Source organism: Neolamprologus multifasciatus, chromosome 12 (genome assembly GCF_963576455.1).
Source record: "Neolamprologus multifasciatus chromosome 12, fNeoMul1.2, whole genome shotgun sequence".
NCBI classification, from domain to species: domain Eukaryota; kingdom Metazoa; phylum Chordata; class Actinopteri; order Cichliformes; family Cichlidae; genus Neolamprologus; species Neolamprologus multifasciatus.
The window spans coordinates 13834976-13855290 of NC_140450.1; the positions used below are offsets into that span (position 1 = coordinate 13834976).

The following is a 20315-nucleotide window of genomic DNA, read 5'->3' on the forward strand; positions in this document are numbered from 1 at the left end:
AATTGGCGGGTCATTCCCCTCATCCCCAGACTCTGCTTCCTCCTCGGAAGACGCGTCAGTGGGATTGAGGAGGTCCTCGAAGTATTCCTTCCACCGCCTGACAATTTTCTCAGTCGACGTCAGCAGCGCTCCGCCAGCACTATACACAGTGCAGGTAGAGCACCGCTTTCCCCTCCTGAGACGCCTGACGGTTTGCCAGAACCTCTTCGAGGCAGTCCGAAAGTCTTTTTCCATGGCCTCTCCGAACTCCTCCCACACCCGAGTTTTTGCTTCAGCCACTGCCCGAGCCGCATTCCGCTTGACCTGTCGATACCTGTCGGCTGCCTCCGGAGTCCCACAGGCTAACCAAGCCCGATAGGACTCCTTCTTCAGCCTGGTGGCTCCCTTCACCTCTGGTGTCCACCATTTGGTTCGGGGATTACCACCACGGCAGGCACCAACCACCTTGCGGCCGCAGCTCAATGCAGCAGCTTCGGCAATGGAGGCGCTGAACATGGTCCATTCGGACTCAATGTCCCCCGCCTCCCTCGGAATGCTGTTGAAGCTCTGCCGGAGGTGTGCGTTGAAGATCTCGCGGACTGGGGCCTCTGCTAGTCGTTCCCAGCACACCCTCACTACGCGTTTAGGTGCACCAGGTCTGTCCAGCGTCCTCCCCCGCCACCTGATCCAACTCACCACCAGGTGGTGATCAGTTGACAGCTCAGCCCCTCTCTTTACCCGAGTGTCCAGAACATATGGTCGCAGGTCTGGTGATACGATTACAAAATCGATCATCGACCTACGGCCTAGAGCGTCCTGGTGCCACGTGCACTTATGGACACTCTTATGTTCGAACAAGGTGTTCGTTATGGCCAAACTGTGATTAGCACAGAAGTCCAATAACAAAGCACCGCTCGGGTTCAGATCAGGGAGGCCGTTCCTCCCAATCACGCCCCTCCAGGTCTCGCTGTCGTTACCCACGTGAGCATTGAAGTCTCCCAGCAGGACAACAGAGTCTCCAGGTGGAGCACCTTCCAGCACCCCCCCCCCCCCCCCCCCCCCCAGGGACTCTAAGAAGGCTGGGTACTCCGAACTGCCACTCGGCGCATAAGCGCAGATGACAGTCAGGACCCGTTCCCCGACCCTAAGGCGCAGGGAACAAACCCTCTCGTCCACCGGGAAAAACCCCAACATACTGGCAGCAAGCCGAGGGGATATTAGAATACCCACCCCAGCCCGCCGCCTCTCACCAGGGGCAACTCCAGACTGAGACAGAGTCCAGCCCCTCTCCAGGAGACTGGTTCCAGAGCCCAAGCCATGCGCAGAGGCGAGCCCGACTATATCTAGCCGGTACCTCTCAACCTCACGCACTAACTCAGGCTCCTTCCCCACCAGAGAGGTGACATTCCATGTCCCTATTGCCAGTCTTGGCAGCCGGGGGTCAGTCCGCCAGGGCCTCCGCTCCTGGCCGCCACCCGGCACACAATGCACCCGACCCCTATGGCGCCTCCTGCGGGTGGTGGGCCTGCGGGAGGATGGGCCCATGTCTCCTCTTCGGTCTGTGCCCGGCCGGGCCCCATGGACTAAGGCCCGGCCACCAGACGCTCGCCCTCGGGCACCCTCCCCGGGCCTGGCTCCAGGGCGGGGCCCCGGTAACCCTATCCCGGGCAGGGTAAACTGTTCCCTCTGTGTTTTTTTCATAAGGGTCTTCTGAATCGCTCTTTGTCTGGTCCCTCACCCAGGACCAATTTGCCATGGGAGACCCTACCAGGGGGGGAAAGCCCCCAGACAACATAGCCCCTGGGATCCCTGGGACACACAAACCCCTCCACCACGATAAGGTTGCGATTCACGGAGGAGACACACACACACGTGACAAAGGGCCGCCAGGGCTGCCCTTTGTCACCGGTTCTGTTCATAATTTTTATGGACAGGATTTCTAGGCGCAGCCAAGTGGCGGAGGGCTTTCGCTTTGGTGGCCTCAGAATCTCATCTCTGATCTTTGCGGATGATGTGGTTCTGTTGGCTTCATCGGGTGAGGGCCTCCAGCTCGCACTGGAGCGGTTCGCAGCCGAGTGTGAAGCAGCGGGAATGAGGATCAGCACCTCCAAATCTGAGGCCATGGTTCTCAGCCGGAAAAGGGTGGAGTGCCCACTCCGGGTCGGGGATGAGTTCCTTCCCCAAGTGGAGGAGTTCAAGTATCTCGGGGTCTTGTTCGCGAGTGATGGGAGAAGGGAGCCGGAGATCGACAGACGGATTGGGGCTGCAGCTGCAGTAATGCAGACGCTGCACCGGTCCGTCGTGGTGAAGAGGGAGCTGAGTGTAAAAACGAAGCTCTCAATTTACCGGTCGATCTACGTCCCTACCCTCAACTATGGCCACGAGCTGTGGGTAGTGACCGAAAGGACGAGATCGCGGATACAAGCGGCGGAAATGAGCTTCCTCCGAAGGGTGGCTGGCATCTCCCTTAGAGATAGGGTGAGAAGTTCGGCCATCCGGGAGGGGCTCAGAGTAGAGCCGCTGCTGCTCCACATCGAAAGGAGCCAGCTGAGGTGGTTTGGGCATCTGACAAGGATGCCCCCTGGGCGCCTCCTGGGTGAGGTGTTCCAGGCATGTCCCACCGGGAGGAGGCCCCGGGGCAGACCCAGGACACGCTGGAGAGATTATATCTCTCGGCTGGCCTGGGAACGCCTTGGTGTTCCCCCGGATGAGCTGGAGGAGGTGGCTGGGGAGAGGGAGGTCTGGGCCTCTTTGCTTAGGCTGCTGCCCCCGCGACCCGGCCCCGGATAAAGCGGATGAAGATGGATGGATGGATGGATGGAAAAACCAACAAGTAGTTTGACTTTGGCACTTTGGATCTAATTATGAAACCCTGTATGGCAATTAATGGCAATTTTAATGTATGACACAAAAAGGGCAAAATATCCTTAAAAGAAAAAGCTGTTGAGGCTTGTAGAAACTGCATTTCTCAACAAAAGTTGGGACACACCACAAACCACCTCTCCTGCCATCTTCGTAAAACACATATTTTAGTAGTTTATTTATTTGAAAATATGATGGCAGCTAATTCACAAAACGTTCTATAAGTCAGTGTTAGAGACAACCTCTAAATATAGGCCAAATTTTCAGTCCGCACCCTTGGCTATTTACAGCTGTGGCTCCACGACTTTACTGGGCAGCAAACAACCCCATCCCCACAGGATACATTTGCCTAAATTACGTGGCCCAAGTATCTTAAGATTCCTGAATCCAAGCTTATCCCATTTTATCTTATCTTCCACATTATCTTATGTAATCTTGTCTTATCTTATCTTGCAGATCCCACAGGTTACAGGAACTGTTCAAGACTGGAAAAGTCTGGTATCTTAAAAAACCATAGCGACAGGAAAATGTCTGGATCCAGCTCACTAGCCCATATTTACCACACTAGTCATCCATTTACTTGATTTGACTTAGATTTATTACACATTAAAACAGCTTTTTTTAATGCTTTTAGTCCAAGGATAGACTTAATCCATGTCAGTAAATCCGAAGCACGAAGCACAACTAAAGCAAGAACAAACGGAAAAAAACAACAAAAAAACTAAACATTGCAACATGGACAAAAAAAACAAGAATCAACATAATTTTGCAACTCTGGTTCGTCACATGTAGCAAATTTTTTAATGAATGTGGCAACAGACAGGTCCACTGTATGCAGTCAGTCATATTTGTGCTGATGACTTCCAAGGGTCCAGAGGTCATGTAAGACCAAGTTACACAGTGCAAGAATTCATGGCAGAGAACTGTCAAGAGGCAAGCTCATGCAGACTTACTTAAATGTTTCTCAAATGAATTTCATATTTTTGGCTTCCGTTCTGTTGAACAATTATTAACCCGTCCGATAAACACTTTCAGATAAGATTTTTTTTTTTTTGCTTGTTTGTTTTTTTCCCCCTTGGAAAAGTTAAGTTCATTGCACTTCTTTTTAGCATATCTTTTTTTTTTACTTCTTTAACATTCTTCCAGTAAAACTACTAAATTGGAGCAAAGGTGGGTCAAATGGCCCCTTTACCCGAAAATATGTCCTGATGTTAATCCGTACATTAGTCTCACCCTTTCACATCTGGAAGCATCTGTGAACATCCTGGCAAGGCTGGTGCTTCTTCTCCATCTTGTGCAAGCCTGTCCCCCGTTTTTCTTCCTCTCTCACCCAATTACAAACTCACAGGCTGACAGGAAGAGTTGTCTAAGCCAATCAGAAGAGAGGGAGGCTAAGCCCAGGCCTCTTGGGGTCCCTTGGTAAACATTTAAGGCCTGCGTCCTCAACCCTCCTCCCACTACCTCTGCCCTAAAGCATACACACACACACACACACACACACACGTGCATACAACATGAACACATCACACATACTAAGGCACACAGATGCACACCTTGACTTGGCACCCCTCTGCCAGCACCATGCCTCTCCTATGTTTCCTTAAATCTACTATAATCATCTGTTTGTTCTAAAGAAGCTGACAGGGGAGGCAGAAGCCAAAGAAAAAAAGGTTAGGGGGTGAAAGGGCGCATCGTTTCTGTTAGTCCCTTCTATAACTGAAGAGGGACAACATGTACACAAACACTCGCAGAGCAATGTTGCAAGCTAGAGTTTAGTTTGAGGTTCTTTTAGAGAGAAAGCAAAGAACACAAAGACTGTAGTCGGGACTCTGATATTCTGCAGTCAGTAAATATTTTCTATGGACACTAATTTCATACTCTAAATTTACTTATGTGCACTGTTGTGTTTTTGAATTGTGTCTTAGGGCAGGGGAGTAAAAGCAAGTCATTCCAAAATAATTTTTTTCTTTTATCTTCAGTGTCCACAATAACTTGTTTTTGTATTAAAATGGAAAAAAAACATACTTTCTTTTTAAGGACTCTATATCCAAACCATAGACTGTATATAGAAGATGGGCAACGTAATAGTAATGACATTGTTTTGTGGACTACTGGCACTAACGTTTTGTCTTTATCATACTGGCATCCTCAACTAAACTTTTTTGCAGACATAAATGTCCAAATTTATTTGGGTAAGAGGATAGAGTGTTAATTTATCTGACAAAACCAGCACCCTGGAAAACTAAAAGCTCAATAACCCCAAGAGGTCCGCTTAGTTTGGCTGACATTCGCAATACAACACAGAAGTCAGCAAAACAGTCTGTGCTCATGTCCACATATAATACAGGAATACAGGAAATTTGAAATGAGATTTAGCATTTGGTCATTACACGAAAGAAATTCTGCTGTAAGGTTTTCAAGGCCATCATGAAACACTGATTTGGCTTACGAAGAAAATAAGAAAGAAGGAAGAAAAACTGATGTTTAAAAGCTCTAAATGGCACTGTAATTTAAAGAGTGGATCTAATACTCGTTTGTATCCTGCCTCAGGATGCTCATGCATGCAGTAAATTATGCATAATTTTATTTTTGCAATTGGATTTCTGATGTCCCCTGAGCAGAAAAATACAATCAATCTTAAAAATCTGTGATGTAAACAACGGAATTTTTGTGGAAGAAAAACGTCTACAGGGCATCTTTAACTGCATACAGTTTTAATCATGAAATAATGATAGCATGTCAGTAAAAATCATCACCCTGAGAAGCTTTAAAACAAATATAATTTAGATGCCAGATGCCAGACATCTACATCGTCTTCAAAACAAGACAAAGTAAACATAAACAACCAAGAAAAAATTTGATTTTTTTTCTCACCAGCAACCCAACAGGCCTATTATTTATGGTTTCATGGAGCGTGTCACTGTGTCTCAACATGGTTTAGCTATACTTTGTGACCGAAGGACAATAAATAAAGATTATTTGGAAAATGTTGTGGCAGAAATTATAGTCATTTTAACGAAATCTATTCAAACAATGACTGTGCGGTGCGTTTGCCCACTTCTGGTTCCTGTAATACGCATCAGCAGGAGTGTACTTCTCCAAAATCATACGTCAGTTTCTGTGCCAAAGCTACGGGGTTTTCTTTAGAGGGGTGGAACAACACAAAATGATTATGGTGGAAAAAATTATTTTTTACCACAGGCCTGATCGCTTGACAATCATCATCATGAAAACAAAAAATAAAAGAAAACAACTAAACTATGCTGTCTTGAGATATTTCCAGTTCACTTAGGGCCTGAAAAATCTTTAAACATTACAGCTTTCACCAAACTAGCATAATTTAACCAGGTATAATAACTCCACAGGAGCATCACGGTGTAGGAAAATGGACCCACAATGCATTATTGTGGATGATTGCAGTGCAATTTCAGTCTCGGGTTCAGAATTGTTATATCTCTAGATAGCATGCAAACATTTTTTCTTAACTTCAACCCCAGCCTCAACATTTTAGTAAATGTAACACTTCCACATGAGTCTGCACATTACACCAGGTAGTGAGTGAGAGTCTACCTCGGCAGAGCCAATCAGACAAGAGTAAGGACCTGAAAACAGCAGCAACCAGCTCCTCTTAATAAGCCTTGTGCTGCTGGATGTATTTACATACATTTGTCTGGAAATCAGTATATTTGTGAAGAAGCTACGCACATATAAATATATATGTCATTTTAACCTATGCATATATATGTTGGTGTGTCCACTTCCCTATATAAATATGGCTACTGGATGGTTCTAACGTCCCCTACTCTTATTTCATAAGAGAGTGCGGAAAACTCAGAGTCAGCACATTGGCATGAGAAAAGTCTCTGCTGAAAGCAGATCAGGTCACACATCTGCAAACCCCACTCATGTCTATGTGTGTGGGAGACCAGCAAGGGAAAGAGTGGGTGTCTGTGTGTATATGCATGCATATGTGTATAAATAAAATCAAGCATGCATGTCAGAGAGAGAATGACAAAAGTAATGAGCACAAGCACGAGTCCAGCAGAGTCAAATTGCTTCACAAAATTTCCAGTTGTGTTTGTGCGCACGTGGGCATACAGCGGTTTGTCTAATGCTATTGACTATTAAATGTTTTAAAATCAGGTTTTTCATCTTTTACAGGTGCCTGATGGTGGTAAAGCTGCTACTAGTCAAATTTGGCCATTTCAGAGACCGTTTTTAAAAAAATTCATCAGAACTGGAAAATTAACTGTGCCATTAGGCTTTAATGATTTATTGTGATTTACTGAATAGTTCAAATTCAGTGGTTGAGATTTTGGAGTTCAATCTAATTTGAAGGAATCAAGTCTCTATCCTGTCTAACCTCTTCCAGCCCTGTTATTTGGACTAATTATATCTGTGCAACATGTACCTTTCCCTTTTGGTCTAAATCTGCTGTTTCTCTCTGTATGTCAGACACACACAAGCACATTCTGAAAACCATGACTGAAGCCCAGGTGTACACGGATGTGTACAAAATGTAATGGTTTCCAGAGTGCTGTTGAGCTGTCAGAGGTTTTGGAACATAACAGCTATACTTAATGTTGTGTGTGACGACAGCGAGACACAAACTGATGGCTGTAATGTCTCTTAAAACTACTCGCCTTGTGTTTTGAAATTTCTTTTCAGCTGCACAGTAGGCGCTGGTGTGTAATTGCTGTAGTTACCCAGCTTCTCGACACATGTCTCCTCATTGCTTTTCTCTGCATTAATGCAGAAGTGATCAAATAAAACATCCAACTGAAGATGCTTTAGCTACATTAGGATGAATATTAGCAAGTTATATAAAAATTGATGTGATGTTTAAGAGACACTGCCGATGATTTTTTTTATATCTGTATTTATACAGAGAATCGATTATGGGTAAATCTTTAAAGTAAAACACTGTTTTCAAGCAACTGCACAAATGGATTTATGAGATTCCCTAAGTGAAAGTAAATATGGTTCTTCTAGAAAATAAAAGGCACAAAACACACCAAAAACACAAAACCTGGACTGCTCAAAGTGCAGATGGCCACAAATTTTGGGTGATGAATAAGAAGAAGCAGAGCTGGAACTCTGCCTTCTGTGTATCTCATCAGAGTGCAGTGTGCGTCCTAATCAAAACTGCAAAATGAGAAACATTGTTCTCCAGTAGTTCGTAAAACGGTCAAGCGTTCACTGATGAAGAGCAAACAAACTGAGATTAGAAGCTTGCGAAACTGGTAAATGCATGTGCTGTTAATAAAAACGCAATAAGGAGGAAAAACAAAGTCCCAGACTACTCTTTTGGCAGGTGTTTGGATGGTGGTCATTTTTCTGGAACGATATAAACTCGGTTAACCTATTAGTGCGAGGCTAAATCGATTACCATTTCTTAATATATTGTAAACAGTGAAGTCATTTAGTCAGTAAGAAGCTTGATTACATGAATGTTTGCAGTTCCTCTTAATATTATTGTACTGGTTTCATATGATATTGAGTGTCTTTGAATGGTGTTGAATCCAACTGAGCAGTTTAGGTAAATCACAGCTGAATATTGGTGGGATAAAAGAGAAAATATTTAAAAAGAAAACTGCCAATTTCTAGAGAAAATCATAATATTTGTACTCGTCATGCAGTACTTCTCAAACTTTAGAAGCCAAAGAAAGCTCACACTCCACAATCATTAACAATAAAAAAAGATCCCAGCTTAATTTCAGATGATCTAAAAAGTTAAGAATCGCAGCATCAGCTCTTCCTTTTGTTTATTCCCCCTTTAAGTCATATAATTCACTCCACGTTTTCCCCCAGCTGTGCCACCCCCACCACCCACATGCCCACCAATGAAGCCCGTGCAGAACCACTGTCCTAATGTCTTGCGTCTACAATAACAGATATAACTGTACGGATATCATAATCACTCAATTCTGCATTTGATGCATGCAAAGACGCCAAAGAAAACAAGCACCTTCTGAGCATTTTAGAATAGCTTGATCACTTTTTAAAGAAACAGCGCTTCTGTCTCATTCCAGATGTTTGTATTTGTCCACTGAGGTTTCGGTATTTATCAGCATGCTGTTTAACACAGCGGGACTGCACTGTACAAACACCCCGGAGCTGTAATTAACGGGACTTAACGGGTAACAATAGAAAAATATACATCCGTCACATCCAGCTATGACTGGCATCCCATCCCAAGCTCTCCAAATTTCTCTTGCAACGCCAATTTGCAGCACAGGAAACAAAAAATCCCATTCGTTGTAGTTTCTGCTGTAAGCTCTTACAAGTGCGCACCAGAAGAACAAACGAGTTCGTGATGGGTTGGAAAGATTTTCTTTTTCTTTTTTTGCGTAAAAGAAAGAAGTGCTGCATTTAAGCTAAGCCTCGAGACGTGCATAACATGCTTAAAACGTGGAGATTTATGGGCACAAACAGCGCATTTCACTCTTTAAAAACATAAACTAACTCACTTCATCCGAAGCGTGGAGCTGAAAACTGCAAGCACGGCGCAGATTTACTTTTCAGAAGTTGCTCATCTGATGGCCAGAGCAAGCACTAACGGGTTACAAGTCCTGCTTCTTCACTGCAGACTGCTCGGCCCGACTCAGTCCTCACCGGGACGACTTTTACATATCACTCAATCTCAGGATCGGACGCGTGCTTTCCTGGTGGAGGTTTTGCCTTATTTGCTGCTCATCGTCTAGACCACTTGGAGGGGTAGAGACACGCTACGTCGCTTAAACAGAGAAAGTGGGCAGTGTGTCTCGCGTAGCGATCAAGCGCCCTCATCCGCCAGCAATCCACTCTGCTCTGTTGACCACCACCACAGAGGGGGCAGCTAGGGAGAATGACTGCCGGGCCAAACTTCCAAAATAAAACCCCTTTAATACGCTGCCATGCTTTCTGGTGAGAGCAAAAGTGAAGAGAAAGTAGTGACCTGCATAAACAGCTTATTAGAGCAGGCGAACTGTACTGTAGTTGAATGGGTGTGTTTAGAATAGTTGTTTGTGTTAATTGTTAATGTTTTAGATATTTAGGAATGCGGTGAAATGTAGTTTTCTTTATTATGTAGATGATAAAGTCATAGAAGAAAAAACGTTTTGCTTTTCTTTTTCACGTGAAACGTATATTCTCCCCCAAAGGTTATATAACCATCAGAATAAGCTACAATGTATCCTGTCCTTGTGTGCGAAAGAGACATCTTTAACTACAGGACACTTCCATGGTGGGGGGACTCTGTCCTAAACTTTAGCCTGTGTTGGTTCACGTGGAGTGTCCACCAGAGACGTCACGCCAAGACAGGCTCGGCCAGGATTTCAGCTGTCAGTGGGCCTAAACCCCCACACCCATAAGCAACCAGTTAGTAAGGACGACCCGCCCCGACACGTGAATAACGTTTCATGCGCCAGCTGTTGCTGCTGGTATGCCCCCCCCCCCACCAGCACTGCATCCATATACGCTGTCTCATTATCGCCGCAGAGCTTTTCATTTTTTCCAACGTGTTCATGATTTGACTTCCAATCGATGATCACTCAAATGCGATCAATGCAAAAAAGTTCACCTGTCTCATTAAAACTACCTAAGCCTAATTTTGGAGAGCTGCAGCCTGCAACACACGAGTGTCCACATACCCATTGTGAAAGTACGGATCACAGGTTGTGTAATGTATAAAGCTGAGCTAACCCTTGCTCTCTAAAACGGCAAGGAGCTTCAGACTCCAATTACCAATATCATGATTGGAGTTTTATTAACAAAAACTGAATAACCTAGGCAAGAGGGGCATTGAGACAAAGAAAAAGACACGGAGGACGGCACAGAGGAGAGCGAGTGCTTGTATTTCCTTGGTCCCAGTGCTTTTTATCTCTCTGCCAATGCACTGATGCAGTGTTGACATAATTTGTGAGGTGATGAGAAAGATATGGAATTGGCCTGTCTTTACAGAGCGGAGCTGGCCTTTTATTTTTATATCCTGTCCTCTTCTTGTTTATGAGGTCCACAACTTATGGCTTTGGCTTTTCCATGTCGTTCAACTGCAGTGCGCATAAAAAACACTCAGTGAGAGACCAGGGCTGCTCCCATGCAACATAAATACTGTGAATTATAAACTAGCAGAGGAAAAAAGCTCGAACTGAAATAACTTTAATGAGGTTTGCAAGTGTTGTGCGCCATTATTCACTGCTGATCTTTCACTCGACACGTTGTGACATTAATTAAAGAAACAGAAAGAAAAAAAAACTGGCACTGAGCATGTACTGTATTGGTGAGTTACAGTATATGACAAAGAGCTGTGATTGGAGGAGATCGGGGGTGTTCAGTGAATTACTTGCTTTGTTGCTGAATCATGTGGAGTTACGCTGTAGTGAATGTGACAGGATAACAATGCATCTGTCCCACAGACTGATGCCACTGCAAGGGCACCGGAGGGGGGTAACAGGGCTGGAATTAGGTTCCCACCATGCAACCACCTAAGCTCTGCAGGGTGTTTAGTGAGCAGTTTAGTTTTAGTCATTACAGCAGCTATCGAAGAGATGTTACTGTTTAACAATATATAACATTTGCCACTGGTTGTTATAATAACACTGTTGAGTTTTGTTTTATTTTAGGTTTGTACTTTACACCCAAATTGCTTTAGCTTTCCTAAAACAGTTAGATACTGAGCTTTATACCAAATTGCATTCAAACTCTGATGAGTTTGTTTCCGTAGCGCACTAATGTCAGTGGCTGCTTTAACATGTCAATAATATTTATAGTATAAAAGCAGTAAATGTAAGAAAACAGTGTGCGGTGCAGAAATCCAATATGTCACTTAGTGGAATGACATGGTTCATTTAGTATGTGGAGATTAATACAGCTACAGTATGTTTTGCTTTCTTTTGGATCTCTTTGAATGCCTTTTCTGGCTGTTGCTTTAAAACTGTGTTCGATCTGCGCTGACTGCCTGAAACTACCTTTGTGCAGCATGTCACAGCTGTATTCCTGTGATCGTTTTTCTGCAGTATTGTCTTTCAATAGCCATATAATGTATGTTTGACTGTCTGATTTTATTTTCCCAATAATGGAAGTGTGCCCTTTGTGTCATCCCCTTCAAGTCAACCGTAATGCATTTATAGTTTCACAGCCAACTGTGGCTATATACAACTATGTCAGCTCCTTGTCACCTATTGGATTAGGATAAAAGAGAGGAGATGGCTACAGGGGGAAAACACACACACGCACGTACTAAAAATAACAGAAAATATACAGAAGGATCACACTGTTCCTGGTGCTTTATCTTCTTTAGTACAGAGTGAATGATGATTTGAACAAGCTCAAAATGATTCACAAATAATTCACTATTAATACTTCTACTAACCTGCCATGCATATGACAGCAGGAGGTAGGTGGGATGGACAGTGAAGTAAGAAGGAAATTGAAGTGAATTGGTGAGATTGCATGGGTTTAGTAAAACCCACAGAGTATCAGCATGAGAACCTCACCATGTGCAAAACAACACAATTAAGAGGGACGCTTAGCTTAATCAGTGAATGCATCATGCAAATGATGTTTTTTCTTTTTTCTAAACCTACTTTAATCTTGGCTGTTATCATAGAATACAAATCAGGGACTTAACTCTAATGAAAGGAGGAGAGAGTGAAGAAGAGGGATGATAGAACACAGAGTTGTTGCTATAAAAGAGAAGTTGGAAAAATACAGCGTGTTTAGCCCGGTGATTTGCAATTTGAGTCAAATTAATAGTAATAATAGATACTTTGTTCATTAGTCTGTATGTTTGCACTGGCATGTTTACTTATATTGTTACCTATTGTGCTTATATTAATATGCATTATTGGTGCTTGTTTTTAAGTTTGATTAAGAAAATACGACAAAAAACCATCTAACATGCAGTTCAATAATTACTTGTGCACCGGAAAGTAAATATACAGAAAAGCAAAATATGCAACATTATGATTAATACAATATGTCAGATGTTTATTCTAAAGATGTTGCTTTTGTGGGTCTGCAGAACCGGTTTATACAACAATTTTTTTTAATACATAATGAACACCAAATTTTGAAATACTTATTAGCAATCTTGCAGCTCCACCATGTTCTAAACAGGTTTCTCAAACTTCAGTGACTGACTAATGCTCCAAATTATGAAACACTGCGTGTAATCCATGCTAACAAGTGCTATTTCTATCAAATTAAATAATGAATTGATGGTTTTGTTTTTATCTTTGTCAAATTTAGTTTCTGACCATCAAAGAACTTCAAAAATGGACAAAGATGGCCCAGTTAAATACAAAATGCAAAATCCAAGCAAGTTTCGACAGTAGATCCAACACATCCTGGCAGCAAAAGCACACCAGACTAAAGTAATGGTTTACTTTCGCCTGCATTCACAGAAATGTTGTTCATCACCAGAAAGAAGCTTCCCCCCCCCCCCCCCCCCCCCCCTTTATTCATTCAGATTGCAATGGCAAACTGAGTCATGAACACTGATAGTGTTGGTCTGTGGTAGATCTCTCCATAAGGCAACACCAGGATTACTAACAAAGGATTCTGGAAAGTTTTTCCTTCATACCTGCCCTCAAAACAGATCCCCATGGTGTATGCACGATTTAGATTTAAATTGATGACTTCATTTATTAGAGAAAAAGTTATCGCCCCCTTGTTAAATCGCAAATTAATTGTGATTAACCACATTTCTTGGAAAGATGAGTTCAATTTCATTAGCCACACCCAGGCTTGATTGCTGCCAGACCTGCTGAATCAAGAAATCACTAAAACAAAATTGTGAAAAAGCAACACATCATGCCATGATCTAAAGAAACACAAGATCAGATGAAAAACAAAGTCACTGACATATGTCAATCTTGGAAGGGTTACAGAGTCATTTCTAAAGCTTTGGGAATCCAGCAAACCACAGTGTTTTGGTGCTTCGGGGCCTGGATGGCTTGCTGTAATTGATGGAACAGTGAATTCTGCACTCTACCAGAAAATCTTGAAGGAGAATATCCTGCCAGCATCTCATGTCCTAAAGATCAACAACACTTGCAATATGCAGTAGCATAAAGATTTGAAACACACCAGCAAGTCCACTACTGAATAGCTTAAAAAATAAAAATAAAAAGGAAGGTTTTGGAGTGGTCTAGTCAAAGTCTGGACTTGAATCTGTTTGAGATGCTTTGGGCTGATATTAAACATACTATACATGCTCAAAACCCTCAAATGTGGTTGAATGAAAACAATTCTGATAAGAAAAGTGGTCCACAATTCTGCCACAGTTAACACAGAACACTAAATTGCACTAGGTTACATAAGCTAATTGTCAATTCATGAAAGTAAATTACTTTCTCTACTCTATGATATAATAAAACACTATAAAACTGACACATACTAAGAGATACTTCTCTACTTGGCATTTGACCAAGCTTAAATCCCAACTGTGACTCCATTTCTACATGCATGACTTTTCCCCTTTCTCTGTGCACAGTATTTTCAAAACATTCAGCATCTATCTCTCTTCACATCTTACTCTTCACACGTGTGGTATGTCTCAACTGCCCTAGTAGTGTTGCAGAGTCTGTCTTGCATCTGTAAACTGTCTTGGGTCAGTCAATAGAGGTTTCTTCTTCATGACATGGAATCCCAGAGGCCGCATGTGCTTGTAGACAAGAGGCAGCTGGAGGTCTGGTACTCATTCACTCTTCCAAAACACTCCCCCACCAACCAACTATTATGTGGAGATGTGTACTAATGGTTCACAGTCTGCAGCTTGAGTAAACAAACCTTGAAAATATCCTTTCCAAACAGGTTTCGACAGTAGATCCAAAACATCTTGGCAGCAAAAGCACAGCAAACTAAAGCAATCGTTTACTTTCGCCTGCATTCACAGAAAAGTTGTTCATCACCAGAAAAAAGCTTCTTTGCCTCTTCGTTCATTCAGATTGCAACGGCAAACTGAGTCATGAACACTGATAGTGCCAGTCTGTGGTAGAGCTCTCCATAAGGCAACACAAGGATCACAGAGTAATAACAAAGGATTGTGGAAAGTTTTTCCCTGCATACCTGCCCTCAGAACAGATCCCCAGGGTTTATGCATAAAAATAGATATCAACACAAAAAGAAAAAATAAATAAATCTGCACTTCAACTGCATTCAGCACGGGTTAATGCACCCAAATTGCACCAATCTAATCTAACACTAACACTGTAAGCCTATGAAAATGACTACTGAGACTTTTGGTGGAAGGCCTGCAGGGAAGGGTAGGGGGTGCACTTTTGTCCATCACTTGTGGTTGCCTAGGGGACTAGAACAAAAGAGCATCAATGAAGCACATTATCTTGTCAGGCCTTACATGACAGAAAAATGATCCTATTGTTGCCAGCAGAAGGTGTGAACGTCATCACCAGGTAGACAGAATATGACAGTAATGGTAATTTTCAGAGAAAATACACACACACACACACACACACACAACTTAAGCACATTAATGGAGAGACGTGATGATTTAAGTGCTGCAATTCTAGAGGAATTCAGTTTTAGAAATTTCTGCTTAAACCTCAACGTTGTCATTGCAGATTCTATTATATATGTATATTTCACGTGTACCAGACACAAAAGAAGCAATATAAGCAATATGTGTGCTGCCATCAACATTGTAGGAGATGCCCATCTAAACTATTTGTCTGTAATAATCCAAACTATCTCTGGAATTGAATACTTTATGGTAAGAAAAAAAATTTGTCTTGTGTTCTGTATGTCACTGAAAACTGGATCCATTATTAGTTTGTCAGAAATCTTAAAAGTGGCATGATAGCAGGTAAAAGTCAAGATATTTAAAACTCTAACAAAATGAAAATCAAAAGTAGTAAGAAATGCTACAGTAGCTTCCAAAGGGTATTCTGTCGTGATTCAATTCAAGAAAGAAATTCAATTCTGCCATCGATTACATAATATTTAAGGACCAAATGTGACCTAGAGATTAATAAGAATTGTCCATAAAAAGTTTATTTATCATTTGAAAAAGAAGGATTTTCATCACAACACCGGCAATTCTTATATGTAAAAGGAAAGCAAAATGTGCAATAATAACAAAAAAAGATGTAAACAATTAAAATAATAAATACAGCTTTTATGAAAAAAAAATATTGCTGCATTGACAGAAATATTCTTATGAAGTAAGGCTATTTTTAGTGCTCCATTATTCACAAGGAGTCACTTCAAGTGATCTTTCACTAGTTAAGCGAATGTGTAAGCCATTACATTATGGAGAATTAACAAATTTTGAGTTTGAGTAGTAACAAAATAAATGGTATGCCAATATTTGCTGATGTAAACTGAGTGGCTATAAACCTTTGATCAGTAGGCAAAATATTTTGTATGAAAGTTGCATAAGCAGATTTTCTATAGGACAATTTTATAGGAAGTTAACAGAAATTACCTTTACACCAAAGTCATTTTACTCCATTAAGATCACAAAAAAGCCTTAAAAATACCATTTATCAAATGTTAAAGCATTCAGCCACATGACTAAGTGGTAACTCACTATGCCACTCATGATATGCCTAAATTAAAGCAGCATTTATGCTTTTAAATGATTAAGTGGTAATTAATTTGATTTGAATGTTTTTCCCAATTTTGCAAATAAAGTCTGTCTGGCTGTACATTCCTGTTGCTTTGTTCCTTCATCCACCACAAAACCATTAATGCAACTTCATTTATGCGTCGCTCTTAAAATAGTGTTAAATGAAAGTAGTTTGTCGAGTTAGTGCACAGCTCCTTCATATGGATCTTTCTGCAAATAATACCAAAGTGTCTTTTAGGTGTCCAAGATCACTATTTGCCCAATATTTTCTTTTGCTTCTAGTCCATATAATTAAACTACATTGGCAAACCTTCAGTCCTGAACCTGAAGGACTCAGGAAATGTCCTAGTGTGTATTGGTTTTTTTAAAAAAAATACAAAAAAGACTGATGTCTGTGGTTCTGATCCATCGTGCAACAGCAGGTGTTAGTAGAGTTTGACTCCAGAACATCTCAGCAGCCAGGAAATGCCATCCAAAAGCCCCGACAGGGATTCTGCCACTGTATCCTGTACCTGTTTATGAAAGAGAGAAATAGGCTGAAAAGCTCCACACGCTGAACTCTGGATGGAAAAGCTTTCACCTGATCAAATATCAAGCAATTACCATCCAGGGGTTAGGCAGGTGGGGTAGGCCAAGTCTCTTTGCCATGTCAACACAGGGAGTTCGACACATGGATCTGGTGCTGGGAGTCCGAACTGTTTCTGGTTCCTCTCTTGAGATGCATGAGAGCACCAGCAGAGGTTTGGATGTGGAACCCCTACTGCAGTTTAGCACAGCTCGAATCTGGACTCCTTCAGACTTCTCACCACCTATTGACAACATGAACCATGAACCTACTGCAGATGTTCTGGATTGATCAGTCAAAAACCATTGAGTATGATGTGTCATTGTACTACACTACAAAAAAGGATGTGTTATTTTACCTCTCTCAGGCTCTGCATTGGCAACATAGATGAACCCATCCACCACTTGGCACACCTGCTGAACCTGAGGAGCAGGAACGCACACTGGGTCCCCTGAGTCGTCATTTCCTTCAAAGGTAAAGAGTTTATTGCTGATGCTCTCCTGTTGCACTCTGGCTCTTTCTCTCTCTGCCCTACAGACACAAAAACACAAAGATTAATAACTGCAAAAAGGATGAGAAACAACTGTGACTCATACAGCAACAAACAAAGTGCTCACCTGTTGGTTGAATACAGAGTGAGGATGTTAAATTTGTGTTGGTTATTGAACATGTAACTTATCCCCGAGCCAATACCTGAAATAAACAAAGGTTTACGTATGTTTGTTTGTATTCTTTGGGTAGATAAGCTGTGCCATCTAGTGGTAGACAATACACATAGCAAGTAAACTTATCTGTTGATTAATTCTGTGATTAAAATGCACTGATTTAATTTCTGTAACACATCATTATTACACATTGCCTTTAAAATAATCACATTTGATCTAATTTTATCTTTTATCTAAAGGACAAACTATGATTTACAATTGATTAAAAGGGAAAATCTGCCACTATATTATGCATCATGATGAGAAAAATACCATGAGAAGCTTATCCCTTAGATCAGTGTTATCTTACCATTTATCTGTCTGTGTGGAGTGCCTGACACAGGAAGTATATCTGGAGCATACATAAGCCTTGTGACTAAAGAGACATCCAGCTGCTCCATGCCAGGACCAAACATGGCATAACGAGGTTCAGACGAGGGTACCAGGGACTGAAAAAATGAGGTCACCACCTCATATGCTGGTCGTGTAGGAAGCCACTGCTGTCTGGAGAATGGGCAACCTTTCAGGTATCTGTTGACACACAAGGTTTGCTCAGAAATTTTTCCAGGAAACTGACAGTAATGCAGGATAACAGGGGGATACTCACTCTGACATGTAGTCAAATTTTAGTTTTATTCCTTCATTTCCCTCTTCTCTATCATCCAGGCTCTCGTCTTCACTTATTAGCGGTGCATCCAGCAAGTCTGGATGGGGTATGGTCACATGATCAATGGAGGGCCAGAATGGCATGTCCCGCAATAGGAAGTATCTCCACAGTAATGGATCTCTAACCATGGCCCTCCAGTAACGACTTGTGGCTCCAAGGTGGCAGAGATCCGCAGGAGACAGGAAGGTCATGATCAGAAACTGTACATCCACCTTTGGGAGGAATGGCGGAGCACAATTATTTTGATTTTCCTAGATCAACAATAAATATTTCTAGATTAACCTCCTAGGACCTGGTGTCCACATATGTGGACATCACATTTTGGGTTATTTAGACCAAAATACTCAATTGTGCTCTACAAGGGCCTGATATCCACTTAGGAGGACATTATACTGCTACTATTCTATCAAAATTTTAAACAAATATCCTCATGTGGCTCTTATTTTTCTTAAAAACAAAAATAAGGTAAAAAGAAAAAAAATCTGGTAATTCTTTGTTTTTACATTCATCGGGCCCCAATATCTGCCCAATATCTGCCCAAATATCAAAGTGAAATTACAAATGCATGCCGTGCAAGAGTTCGGGTCTTAGGAGGTTAAAATTCCTAGTTAAATCAATTGTGTGTATTTGGTTAAGAAGTAGGAAAAATACAGATTGGAAGGGGATAATGGACAATCACTAATACAAGCAATTCTATAATCAGCTGATATACTTCAAAGATAAGTCAAAGGAAGTCATAAAGTATGGCAGTGAAAACTTAAATAACCACATTTCCACTAAGGTGTTGCAGCTCAAGCTAAAGTTAATTATTCAGTTACCAGCAGTTTAGTGCTTTTGCGGTAACCAACATAACTGAGGAGGACATAGACTTTAGCGTTGATGAGCCTATGCAGCTCACGCTTTGTTGTCAGTCAGTTGTCCAGTGTGTGGTGAGGAAATATGTCTCACTTTGGAACTTTTCATAATTGTGACTAAAATGAGTGTACTACGCAAGTATTTGCAATTGGTTTAAAGTAGTTTGTTTATCCTTAAACTTGCGTAGCCCGTAACGCTAGTGTAAAGGTTTAGTAATCATATAGGATCGACTCTTGTAGTACTCTTTACTCCCATGTTTTTTTTTTTTTTACTGGAATACCAAAGTGACTTGATCCAAATCCCCCCCTCTCAAAGTTGGTAGCAGGAAAAACTACAGAATTTCCCTGTAGTTCAGTTGACACGTTCGTTATTACACTGCTCGACTCCGATACCACTGGCACAAATATGTGCAAACTTTATTTAAAGTGACATTTTCATTTTCAGTCCTTTTGAATGTCTAAACTTCACTTCAATTGAGAAAAAAAGTGTGTGTGTGTGTGTGTGGGATATACATTTCAGTGTTCCTGCTCAGAATGGTGCAGTCGAGGCATGCAAAATCGGGGACGGGGGGCAATTACGACTACTTTGGAAGCCTACAAGTTGAACGCGACACTTTGAGCATCTATCATTTTTTTCTATAAACAGCTTTCAGACTCCGTGTGTGTAGAGCCTGAAGAGAGCAACATGATCCTTTTAGGCTTGTCCTGTCTGAATGAGTGACATATAGGCTACATAGGTAGACGTACACATAATTCTCCTGTGAATGATTCGACTTACCGGTAAGGTATCCAAAAATCCATACTGTTGTTCTTCTTTTCCCGAGTCTCCAACTGCCAAGTCGGCTTCGACAACTTTATCAGGGAAATAGCGGTCTCTAAACCGCCTGAGGCTGCGGATCACCAAAGACTCCAGCTGCTGGATCTTTTCAGCCATGTCTCAATTTGTGTCATATGCGAATATTTACTGTGTACAACTAAACACTATGAACCAAGGAAATGCCAACACCGATGTTTTCCTGTCACTTCCTCATTATTGGGTAGCAGTGGAGCATTATGGTTATTGTAGTTCAGTATCATCAAACAAAACAGGAATACGTAGTGGAAGAAAATCTGG

General features: G+C 41.9%; 2 protein-coding genes across 5 annotated transcripts in view; both read right to left on the reverse strand.

Moving 5' to 3' along the window:
* The window catches only part of ghra (growth hormone receptor a), a 38017-nt gene extending 28345 nt beyond the window's left edge, over nucleotides 1-9672 (reverse strand). The window contains exon 1 of one of the 4 annotated variants that reach the window (XM_085181568.1): nucleotides 9312-9672. In XM_085181568.1, coding sequence (XP_085037694.1) covers nucleotides 9312-9316 — 5 coding nt within the window. In that variant the 5' untranslated portion in view covers nucleotides 9317-9672. Of the gene's footprint in view, nucleotides 1-4033; nucleotides 9286-9311 lie in introns of those variants that run through there. The other 3 variants (XM_085181564.1, XM_085181567.1, XM_085181565.1) reach the window with 3 other exon arrangements.
* Nucleotides 9673-13288: 3616 nt separating this feature from the next.
* fbxo4 (F-box protein 4) lies at nucleotides 13289-20214 on the reverse strand. Its single transcript, XM_085181581.1, has 7 exons — nucleotides 19980-20214; nucleotides 18288-18559; nucleotides 17991-18211; nucleotides 17594-17669; nucleotides 17335-17507; nucleotides 17015-17220; nucleotides 13289-16923 (listed from the first exon to the last, which is right to left on the reverse strand). The coding sequence occupies exons 1-7, from the start codon at nucleotides 20133-20135 to the stop codon at nucleotides 16837-16839; spliced, it is 1191 nt and encodes a 396-aa protein (XP_085037707.1). The 5' UTR covers nucleotides 20136-20214; the 3' UTR covers nucleotides 13289-16836.
* Between the last annotated feature and the right edge of the window lie 101 nt (nucleotides 20215-20315).

Coding starts and splice junctions, on each gene's coding strand:
- fbxo4 (XM_085181581.1), bottom strand. CDS start 20,135: ATGGCTGAAAAGATCCAGCAGCTGGAGTCTTTGGTGATCCGCAGCCTC. Junction 18,560..19,979: donor GATTTTTGGATACCTTACCG/GTAAGTCGAATC, acceptor TTCCTCCCAAAG/GTGGATGTACAGTTTCTGAT. Junction 17,670..17,990: donor TCCACACAGACAGATAAATG/GTAAGATAACAC, acceptor TGTTTATTTCAG/GTATTGGCTCGGGGATAAGT.